This window comes from Streptopelia decaocto (genome assembly GCF_964273445.1).
Source record: "Streptopelia decaocto genome assembly, chromosome: 6".
In the NCBI taxonomy this organism is placed as follows: domain Eukaryota; kingdom Metazoa; phylum Chordata; class Aves; order Columbiformes; family Columbidae; genus Streptopelia; species Streptopelia decaocto.
Window position 1 is genome coordinate 56,502,239 of NC_138660.1, and position 12,064 is coordinate 56,514,302.

The 12,064-nt window shown below is 38.7% G+C and overlaps 1 protein-coding gene across 1 annotated transcript in view; it reads left to right on the forward strand.

Moving 5' to 3' along the window:
- SLC49A4 (solute carrier family 49 member 4) overlaps positions 1-12,064 on the forward strand; it is a gene marked incomplete at its 5' end in the record, with an annotated part of 65,339 nt that overhangs the window by 16,276 nt on the left and 36,999 nt on the right. Inside the window, one exon of the mRNA XM_082055356.1 lies at positions 3,303-3,396. Within this exon, the coding sequence (XP_081911482.1) occupies positions 3,303-3,396 (94 nt within the window). The remainder of the gene's footprint in view (positions 1-3,302; positions 3,397-12,064) is intronic.

Consider the following 12,064-nt stretch of genomic DNA (forward strand, 5'->3'; position numbering starts at 1 on the left):
GACGTTTGGCCATCCTGATTGTGGCCACACTTTGCTCAAAGGTTACTGTCACCTTTGGGGCCAGAAACCTTCTGCAAGAGCAGGGTGGGAATGAGCAGCTAACGAGAAAGGCTCCGAAGAACAGAAAACTTCCTCCATTGGCAGAAAATGCCTTTAAAGGAGTTTCTTCCTTTTCCAGCCATGTGTCAGAAATCTCTAATAGAAGGGGACTAAAAACAGGATGATGGATTTTAAGAAGCTGTAGCTCCTCCCCTCCATTGATTACTGCTTGCATTGACCCGGTAAAATTAATGAAGTTAATTACATCTACTCAAAATCTGGGTGGTGTGAATTGCTTAGATCTTTTAAAATAGGAAATAATTTTTGCAGGTTCATAGGCTTTTTTTTTCAGTCTTGGTTGGTTACTTCGGTTTAGTGTCCCCATGATGTCTGAAACGCTCTGGCATGCGCCTTTCAGAGTAATGCAAGATGTCCAGTTCAGATTAAGGACCACTGCAATGTTCAAAGCAAAAATGCTGAAATAATTACAAAAATACTATTTAAGAACAATTTCTACCAAAGATTAAAAGGAGGGTGGATTCAGAGACTTAAAATGTAAAGCGAAATAAAGGGGGAAAGTACGTAGAGGGTAGAAATACATAGTGTAATTAGCAAAGAAAATGTCTAATACACTGTACACTGTATGTCTGACAGTCTTTTACTTGTTCACTTTGGTGTTATTGTTTGGAACATGCAGCTTTTATTGAAGGAATTTTGAGAGGTGCGTTTACATGTTAAGATGGAAAAAGAAAAAGGCCAAAGAAATAATCCGTGCAAGCAAAACATTTAAAAGTGGTACATTACAGTGTGTAGTATTTAAGATGAGGAATTCAAAGTGTGTTTGGAAAGATCAAACATACATGATTATGAGGCTTTAACTGATAATTTTACTTTAAAATTACTCGATACGTAAGGCTGACATTAAAGATAAGCCTAAACGTAGGGCCGGGGGAAAACTTTGGCAACCAATTCTGTTTTCAATGAATTGCATATTGTTTTTCTTAGGAAACTTTTCTTCAGGTTAAATTTAAAACTTTTTCTTGTTTTGTGTTTTTCTGGATTGGTGATTTTTTTATTATTATTATTTTTAATTAAAAACCAAATAGAAGGTGGTTTTTTTTAAATTATTTTGAAACACTCCTCATGTGTCCTGTGGTTATTTAAACTTAAATTTCTATATAGTACTAGTTTACTGCTGTGGCCAGGGCTTGTGCCTCCCGTGGTGCCCCATGAGCTGGACCTTCCAGTCTGTTTCTGTCCTTGTGTCCCCTGAAAGGCAGAACGTGCCATGTTTTGTGAAATGTAATTCAAGAAGACCCTGGTACGTGGAAAATAAGGAGGCGATATGTACATTATACATGAAGGTGATATGTACATTCAGTTTACCTGAAACATCGCAGCAGTGTTTCCAAGTGGCAGACTTCAGATTTTTCACTTTAAAGACTTGCATTTCAATTTTCCATCAATAAAATTCTAATTCTTGTTGCGTACAAGTTCTCATTATGCACAAAAGCAATGCTAACAGAGATTCATTTCCCAGGAGAAAAGGTGAAAACATCACATATCCGATCCTGATACAAATGGTTCTCCCCACAACATAGGCTGTATGGTAATACGGGGTTAAGCATGGCATGACGGTTGATGTGGTGGCCCAGCAAACATGAAGAACAACAGGATTTGAACAGCTGCATTACCCGGGCATTTGGTTAGGTCTCTCTGAACACGCACATTTGAAAAACCAGTTTAACAGCAACATGTGCTGGTTGAGCACGGGGTCAGACAAGTAAATCTGGGCTGGCATTGGAAATCCTTCAAGGAAACAAATATCCTTGGCTGCTGATACTTCTGCAGAGCATCAGGGGTGTCAGGTGTTTTTTTGTTAATGACTGAGCCGTACCAAAGGAAGTCATCCTTCCTTTTCAGCAAACTCATAACATTAACCTCTTTTTGGTTGATTTGTATTGGGCTCTGTCGATTGAGAGAGGAGCTGGAATTGGTTTGGTTGGTGTAGTTTCCAGGATGAGGAGTTGGGTACCTGTGAGTGCGGTTCACCAAGATCTGTCTTGTCGTCTAAAATTACATTTCAGTAAAATGCATGCTCTAAAATCCCCATAAAGTTCACATGGAGGCAAAATATTTAATGTGACTACTGGTTGAATTGTACTGATTACAAGAGTCATTAACACAGAGGGAGCACTTCTCTGAAAATCAGCAGTTTTAGAAAAATCAAAATTGTTTGTTAGGTGGGTTCTCACAGGGGCTTGTTTTTTTTGTGTTTGTGTTTTGGGTAGTTACTATTTCACCTAAACATTAGAGATACTGCCTGTTTGTCCTCATTTAGTTGTTTTTATTACATTCCACTAAGAAATTGGAAGTCCTTTATTTTCTGTTTGTTGCTGTGAAATTGTTTCAAGTTTTATGGCTTCACAGATATAGACTGTATCAAGCAGTTTTTAATTGTACATATTTATGATTTTGGTGTTTTACAAGATTCTGGAGGTTAAGCCCCTCAGCTGTCACCATTCTCTTTCGGTTTGCTGATGGAAACACCTTAGCAGCAGCGAGTAAACTGCTGGCAAAGGAATTGTGGCTATAAGATAAAGCTGTTTCTAATCTAAGTGCTCTCAGTTGAGCATCGCAGTATGAGGAAAAAAACATTCAAGGAATCGGTCAATTGCACCTTTTTTCTAATGTGCTATATTTACAACCTCTGACAATTGGAGCTGAGCACAGCAAAAACCTGGCCTAATTGCAAGGACTGCAAAAAAATACTTGCACTTTTTCACCCTGAATAGATGGTTATTCTTCAGGATGAAATGCATATCTGCATTATGAAGGAAAACAATAGCAGTGCTGTGTCTGTGCTCATTAAGTGGCTGGAAAAGAATGTACAAGTCTAGATTTTTCTTTGGATCTACCTAGATTTCAGATCACAGACTGCAGCATATTCCCTGATACTTCTGATTCTAAAGGGAATGTCGTACATTTTGATGATGCTTTTATTACTTCCAGTAATGTTTGTAAGATTGTGGGTACAATCCTGTATGATAGTGGGCCAACAATCAGCCTTTGTGATTCTGGAGTGTAATATAGAAAATAACACATGATTTCATAATGTACTGTAATTCACATCAGCACCAAAGCATTTATGATTTGGAAGAGATATGTGTTACTTCTGTGAAACTACATGCAAATACATATATTTAGGTAATTTTTTTGCAACATTGCTGACTTGTAAAATACTGTTGTTTTTTGTATCTTAGGTCTACGAGTAACTGTGTTACTAACATCATCTCTCATGGTATTGGGAGCTGGCCTGAGATGCGTTCCAGTTTCAGATCTAGAAATTAGGAAGAAGTAAGTTATTTTTAATATACATATTTTATACTTTCTGCTAATGTAATTTTTGCTGCTACTGCAAAGAAATGTTAGTACAAATTTTCTGTATGAATTTGATACACCAAATGTTTGTTGTGTGGACATGGGCTTACATGCTTCTCAATGGATTTTTCTAGTCCTTCTTCTACATAATATCTGAAGATGAGAAAACCCTTTACAAACTCAAGTTAATGAAGCCTCACCCCATCCTGCATAACTAATACTAATCTGTTTTGCAAACAAGGAAGCAGAGATTTAGAGAGGTTCAGAAGCTGGCCCAAGATCACACAAGGAACTATGCCGCAAAACCCTAAAAGATGTAATTTGTATGCAAATGTTAAATAATTAGTTCATGTTTCTCATATGTATAGGATTGTGCAGCGAGACAGATGAAGTTATGCAAAATGTCCTTTTTCATGTAGTCTCATCCAGTCTGCATTCCAAAGTAGCCTTGTACTTTCTCTGTGGTTGAACTGAACGCCTTCTGTACGCACGCAATCAAAGAGTTTGTGATAGAGGCAGATTCCTTCCTGAAAATCACATGATCCAAACAATTCAATTGTCCCATCAACATATCCTGGGCTTGGGAATCCTCAGGAAGTACAGAACTCGCACTTATTTTTGTACAGCCAGGGAATATGGATCGTTAGTTGTTCACTTAACTTTGTTTGTCTCTCATGTGGAAGGAGGAAGGAGTACAGGCGTTACTACATTTTTCTCCTTTAAAAACAGTAGTAGCACTAGCTCTTCACTAGTTATGCTTACATAATATGTAAGCACTAAGAAAATAACTTATTTTTGAAAGGTTTTTATGGGTGTTTTTTTTTCTTTGAATTCTAATCAGCTTCCAGGCTGTCTGTGTATTATTTCAGCAAGTTCTTTTTTTTCCTTAGTATTGCTCACCCTGAAAGTCAACTTGAAAACCTTTAAGTTGAAAAAGAAAATGTTTGGTGTGAAGCAGAAGGTGGATAACTGGGTACCATGAATAAAACAAAGGAAGAGATTCAGGAGATGGGACTGAGAATGTAATAAGCACATTGACTGTAAAACTAGCCCAGATCAGGTGTAAGTAGTTAGTATGTACTGAATGGCTTAGTAAATTAGTGCAGTCCGCTGAGTAGGGGGGGGAGGCAATTTCAGTTCTTAGGTACTTAATGAGTGTATAAGGAATCACCCATGGTGCTCCTGATGTTAGATGCCTAGCGTTGCCCCTTTCAATGTGGTGTTCAAGGATTTTGTGAGCAGGGGAGGCTGAACGAACCATATAGTGCTGCCCTTCACAGTGACCCTTCTAAGGCAAAAATGTGCTGTTAAGGTGGCTGGGAAGAGCTGTCCTCATTGTGTCCTTGTTTTACCTTTCCTCAAGATGTTAAGGGGTCCTCAAGATCCAGTTCACCTGTTCTGACCAATCTTGGATTAAATACATAGATATTTTAAATGCTTGAGATGGCTTAAATGTAATGAAATGTTCTGTCTTATGTAGCTTTCCAGTTATGATTTATGCCAAAAGACTTGTGCTGCCCTAGGCTTTACCAAAGCAAGGATGCAGACTGCAAGAACCCGAGAAGAAATTCCCAAATGAGATTGGGGAGTGGGAAGGAGAGTTTCCACATGCTCTGATCACCTTTAAACAAGGTTTTCCAGTGTAACCACAGCAAGGAGACCTAGGAGAACAATGAAATGAATGCCTAAAGGGAAACATTCAAAGAACAGCTTCTTTAACTAGGGAAAGAAAGGCTGTGGACTGTATAGAGCCTGATGAGATGTATAAATATGATTATACATTTTATTGAAAACTATATAGGCCAAAAAAACCAGGAGCAGAATCCTGATGGAAGAGGTTACTAATTTCATTTATTCATGCTATGAAAATATGCATCATCTCCAGCTGAAACTGATAAATTTGCTTTCTTAACCTATTCCAAAAATGACACTTTCAAGAATTCCAGCTCTACCTGAGGAAGTAGTTTGATCTTTTGCACAGTTTGATTAAAAACCTACAGAAAATGAATTATACCTGTGTGAAGCAAAAGGATGGTTTCCAGTGAAAGTTTCTTGAAATATTGTAAATAATTGTACAGATTGTGTGATGTTATACCAGGTGACCTGCATTGTTTTGATGGCCAAGACTGAAGGCCTATTTTCATCAGTTACTTGAAGCATGACACCAAATAAAATATTTTTGAGATGAGCATTATTGCTGAATGCCTTGGCGCTTACTCTGAATGTGTCTATGCATTAATATGACAATTTGAACATTACAGAGCCAGTCAGATGGGCAAGATCACACACAAGCTAATACGTTTCAGAAGCCAGTGTAACTAGAATTTCTTTAAACGCTTTTGCGTGTTTTGTAATATGTTCCTTCAGTCCCTGGGTAGTCTGCAGTAACGTACTGAAGGATTTCCATGGGACAATTATGTCAGAGTTAAGATACATAAAATTACTAGAAAGTTCATGAGGTTTGTCAGGTTTAGGGTTTTTTTCCTACTTTGTAGCTGTCTCTGCTCCCTAAGCTCTTGTAATTTAGCATTAAGGAGAGCTACTGAAGCCCATCACCTATCAGAGCAATCACAGACGTGAGGAAATCACCGTTAAGACTGACATTTAATCCTGGCTGCTTTATGCTGCTTATCTCACACAGGCCTGTAATATCCAAGTGTGTTCTTAAGCTCCTTTCTAGTCTGTAATTATTCTTTTGGCTGTAGTTTGTAGCACCAGGCTAAGACTATCTCCAGTTCTCCAAGTCATGTTTTAAACACAAACCTTAACCTCTGTTTTCAGTTCATTTGATGCTCATGTCCATGCGTGACTTATATGAGGGAAAATTCAGATTGCACATTTGAGCGTGTCTCTTGAAGCAGCTGTTCCTTATGGTGAATTTTCATTCTCTGCCAGTGTGTGACCTAAAACCGAACAGGGAATCCATGCCAGAAATGCATACATTCAGTGAAGGCTGAAGTGGGAGTGCATGGTGGAAATGTGAAAGTATGGACTTGCATGTGAGATTGAGGAACTGTCCTATACATGGATGAGTAAAGTCCCTCTCACGTACACATCTGCGCTTACTCACCTGCTTTCCTTCCCAGCCCATTAACCTATGAGTTTAATGTGTGGAATGTACAGAAAAGGAGGTTAGAAAGAATTTTTCTTATGTACCATGCACTTCTGGGTTTGTCAAATGTGCCAGGTATGTGACAGTGAGTTTGAACCATTATTCCTTATGAAAACTTCGTCTGCCACAACTACTTTTTTTAGTTCATAATTTATGTAAATTATATAGAACATTAAAAAAAAGATGTTATCAAATTGTACCATTCCTGAACTTGTACCTCCTTCCCTTCCCTGAAGGTTACAAGAGCATAGCTACCACTTTTTGCCTGCATTTTGTCCTGTCATTTTTCACTACTGCTTGGCACAGAGTGAATATTTTCATATTCTCTGAGTGAATATTTTCATTGGGCTCTTTTAGAGTTTTATTATTTTATCCCAAATGTTAACATTACTAGGAGGCCATTTTTTATGGACAAAATCAGGATTGTGTTTTCCCCCGACATAACACTTCATAATTCTCTCATATTCTGTGTTTGTGAATACATTTACATACAGCTTAGGTCTTACATGTGATTGTAAAATAATAAATTGGTCAAAAATCTATATGAACTGAAATGTAGAAGAAGGAAATAAGTGATGAAATCAGCCTATAGCCATAAATCTGTGACTTTTAAGACTGCGATGTAAGACTTCTTAAAATGTTTTGAAAGACAGGATAATTAAAGACATGGAAGTAAAGGATGTAACATAATTTGTGATTTGTATTGAATATATTAATTAAGTAATTTATTGGAACTTAGTATGCTGTGGGTTGGTAGGGTTTGGCCTTCGCATTAGGTTTCACAACAGAGAAGTAGCTATTGAGGACCTTGAGTCACGGCTCCTTGACAGTAAGTATAATTAAAACATTTGTTGGGAAGTCAACAAAACAATGTGGAGAATGACAGTGGAAAGAGGAACGGTTATTTACCAAGTAATTTACGGGTCACACACGGGTAATTGGTAGCTCCTGTAAAAGGGCTTTTTCTTTAATGATATCACTTCTAAGGATTTTGAAATTTTTTGCCTACTTTTAGATGTATTTATATTAACTTCTCCCTTTATGGTATTTGAAGATTTGCTCTTACTGCATCTTTAGTACATTCTTTTATCCAGTTGCAACCTAGTTTGTATCGAGTATTTAATTCTTTTTGGACATACTCTTTAATAGTTCCACATTTTCCTGTTTTCATTTCTGAAATCCTAAAGAATGACATGGGATCATCTCATTATTTGTCTTTCCTGATCCTAAAATGACCATGACCCACTGTTCTCATGCACAAACACCGCGAAAAGGCACCTCAGAAGAGGTGATTCAGTAAAGAAAGGACATATTAGGACTCTCATATGCCCTGGCGATATTGAATGGACTTCTGTGTTCAAAAAACCACTCCAAACTGGAGCAGCTGTGGAGAAGAGGGATTAAAAGGGAATGAAAAGGGCCTTTTAAGAGAGGATGGTAGAAGAATCTCCCTGTAAAACTTTAAGACAGAGAGTGATGCACGTTGTGTCCTCTCTAACTCACTGGGGAAGAGAAATGTAAGATGTGTTTAATCCAAAGTGTGGTCCTAAGAGTAAAAAGGTGAATAAACGTACCTGTTTGTACACCGTAGCTCAGCGAGGGCCGGCAGGGTGTTTCGAGGTGGAGCTCTTGCCCCCCACTGATGGCACTCGCTGGGTTGTGCTTCGGCTGCAGCGCTGGGCAGAGCGTGAGGCAGGTTAATCTGTAGTATCAAAACAAGAGGTAAGTGGAGGAAAAAGGAATATTCACGGGTAGGTTCTCATAGGGAATATTTAATCTTTATAGACCTGTAACTTAACAGTTTAGCTTATTTTTATTAGCTTCACCAGCTTCATTTTGTATGTAGGCTTTACCTTTTAACTTCTGCTCCGAATCTCTTATTTTAGGAGAGCAGTCCTATGAGTTGTTTCTAAGTGGTGGCAATTTTTCCTGCTTTGCTTCTCTGTGGATGGTAGTGGTGGATTCGGTGGGTGATTAAGTGTCTCCCTGTCTGCCCAGGGTCCCGCCTGCCCCTGCCCAAGCTGCACGTCCCGCAATGCACCAGCAGCCCCATCAGCGCTGCTGCTTGAGTGGCAGCCAAATCGGCTTCTCCTTCAGCTGAAACAGCCTTAGTAGAAACAGGGGACGGCTCTGACAGTTTTGGTTACATATACACTTTCTTCTTGCTCCTGTGCTGGATTTTGGCTGTGGCACTGTGTGTGTCATCTGCCTGGCCCAGCGATTGGGGTATCTGCTGAATTAACAACTTATAGAATCTGTGTAAACTCTTAGAGGGGTAAATCCATTAGATATATTAAAGGAAACTCTGAAATCTCAGAAAGAGTTTGATAGTGCAGCAGTATTTAATGGGCAGCATTTCTACAAGGCCTCAGATAGCATTAGCCTGTGCTGGAAGGGAGAAGAATTTATAGTCTTTGTGGGATTTTCAGCTCAGTCTCATATAATGGCAGGTGTTACCCTCATCTGTAGAAATTTTTAATCACATTGAGCTCTTTGTCTTAATCTTGTGACTGACATTCTGTTGGCTAATTTCTGTCCTTAAAGAATTCATATTAATTGAATTTATATTGAAGTTGCTGCATTATAATCAAAACCCTCTTGCTCTTTCACTGAAAAAATGTGCAAAAGCATTTTAAAAAGGTCTTGTTTATCCCATTCCCTAATTTACTGTATCTCCTGTATGTTCCTATTCTTTTACTTAAAAAATCCTACTTAGGACCTGTCTTATGCTGGATAATCTCCATCAGCTTTCTCCCCTGGTAGCCCTGGTAGCAGCCTGTCCTGGTGCCTTTCTCTGATAACAGGTTTCAGTACATTTTGCTTCATTAGCCTGTAATATAATTACCTGCTTTGTGTTTACAGCAATGCTGTTTATTTGGGGTCTGTTCATATTTGATGAGTGTGTCCTCTGTTACTGTTGCTTTAAAGATGTTTTCTTTTAATAAGGGGTTTGTAGAGTGGGTTAGCTTTACAGGAAAAAGAACAACAACAAAAAAACCTTTTAATAAAAAAACTAAAACACCAAAAGGAAGCTTTGACTTCATGAGCCCTCATCCTTCAAACTTAGATAAAGCTTTAAATGAAGAAAACCACTTCTCAGCCGTGTGACAGCTGTGATGGCCACACAATAACGTGGTGGGATGATGTGAGGACGTGAGTGAATTCGTCACCGTAGGGCCAGGGGTCTGGCTGTGCCCCCACCTCGTTCCTTTGTTGTGTCAGGACGGCTGACGGAGAGGTCAGGGGCTTGGCCTGAGGCTGCCGCTGCCTCTCTCGCAAATCCTCGTCTCTCTCTTGGCAGGCTCTCAGTAATAATAGTTTCAGAGTAACTCTGTTTTTCAAATGCTTTTAAATCTAAAACTGAAACTCACTGTTTTTCAGACCATTGCAAATGTGTTTGCTGTTTTCTTTAAGGGTGGGAGAAAACGTGTGAGGCTGGGGTGCCTGGGAGATGCCGTCCTTTCCAAGTCCGCTCCCATAACGAGGTGATGGGCTGTGCTGAGGCCATGGTTTGTAGAGTGGGTGCTGTGAGACCGGTTTCTGATGAAAATGATCAGCAGTACATTTTCAAAAGTTTTTCTCTATCCTTTTTCACTTTATTGCTGGAGATAATGTACCACAGAGTGACTCAGGCTTTCTGCTGGTAATAATTTTTCTTACTGATGGGGAAAAACAGCTTTAAATTATGCCACATATCAATGGCCTCATCAAAAACAAGCTAAAAAATGCTAATGGCCTCAATCCGTGAGTATCCAGAAGGCATAAAGCTTTTGTAGAATAAATATATAATTTAATGAAAATATTGAAAGGAAGTAGGTTTCCATGAAATTAATCTTTCAGAATGTTATTTTTAATAGATTAATTCATTGCTTTACCCAGAGGTATCTTTCTTTCTAGTCCTTTTCCAGACATAGAGCCTTATTTTAGGTTATGAACAGGACAGCATTTGCATCAGGTTCTGCTCATACTCAGTAGCAGTGAATTGCTGTAAAGCATGAACTTGACCTCCCTAATTCTTTGTCTTAAAGTGCACCTGAAAAGTTTCCACTGAACAGAGGGTTCTTTTGTTGTATTTAGTTTTGTGGGTCTAAAGGAAAAGCTTTAAAGTTTGCTAGTAACTCAATTGTGAAAAATTGGAGGTGGTTCTTTACAAAACTGGTCTCAGTTCTCTCTGAGGTATAATAAATCTCCTAATGTATAATGTAGCTAGGTTTCATATTCCTTTTCCTGGGCAAGCAACTTGCATCATACATCAATGTAGACGCTCTAGAGTAGGAGGTATTTACTTGCTTTGTTTCCATGTAGAGAGGCTGAATTCAATAGCACTTGAAAAGCGCTCTGAAGTCCTCCACTGGAAGGATCTCTTTCATTTGCTTCCAGTGGTTCCCACAATGAGCTAATAGTTATAGAAACTTATTTGTCTTCCAAATTAACAGGCATTGAACAATCCACTTCTTTCAATAAATGAAAATGTCAGGCATGTGAAAGAAAAACCAGCCATCCATTTCTGTAAAACATTAACTTCTTTATCCGGGATCTCTTTTTTTGCGGTAATTGTTAGGATCAGCAATTAATCTACTCAACTTTTCCAGACGAAGAGGCACGTTACAGTGCTCACATCGTGCTGCAGCCTCCCAGCGCTCTCAGCAGCTTCGGTGCCCCTTACACTTTGCCAGACAGCGGCAAAACTGATTTACCAATTTTTTTAAATTACATCTGTTTAGAAGTTTTATTGGTGACTAAGCCGTCAATTCTCATGGCAGCAAGGAGGAAAAGTGTAGTAAACGTTTCAGGGAAAAACAAACAAACATCTTCATGAGACTCTTGAGATGAGCTCTGCTCCCTCCTCGGACCCTGAGGAACCTAATTTCCCAGTTGAACAGGGGCTTATCAGAAGCTGGTAGAGAAAATCCACATTTAGAGAATCAGAGCACTGTGCTGGGGCTGATGGCCTCGCCTTTCCCTATGTTGTCTGCCAAGGAAAAGGTGAAAATGCGCTTTCCACCCTGTTAATCAGTGTTAAAATACTGAACGACTTCTCCAGTCCTAGCCTTCCCAAAACAAGTTCAATTAACACATCTTAGAACTGAGCTTTGGAGACTTATTTTAGTGTTAAATCCATTGTATTAGAAGTAATTTCTTGAGTAAGTCGTTTTCCCTCTACCATTGCCTTTGTTTTCCTATCTGAGTACAGAAAGTAATGAGATTTTCTTTGACGTAAAACGTTCCTAAGTCTAGGCATGAGATATACTGTGGTAGATACATTAAGTGTCTGTGTTTTTAACACAGAAAAAGTGTTTATGTAACACAGAGCTTTTTAATAGCTTAACAAATCCAATACCTGACGGGACTGTGACCATGCATGAAAAGTTTCAACTTGTACATGGAGAAAAAGATAAATAAAGCTGACTGCAAATGGAAGCTCTTTCCCATCCTAACTATACAGTATTATCATCAATCACTAAAACCTTTTTTCTGTATAATTTTTTTTTCATACCCGTTTGCTCAGGGATATTGTAATTTCAGCATTTA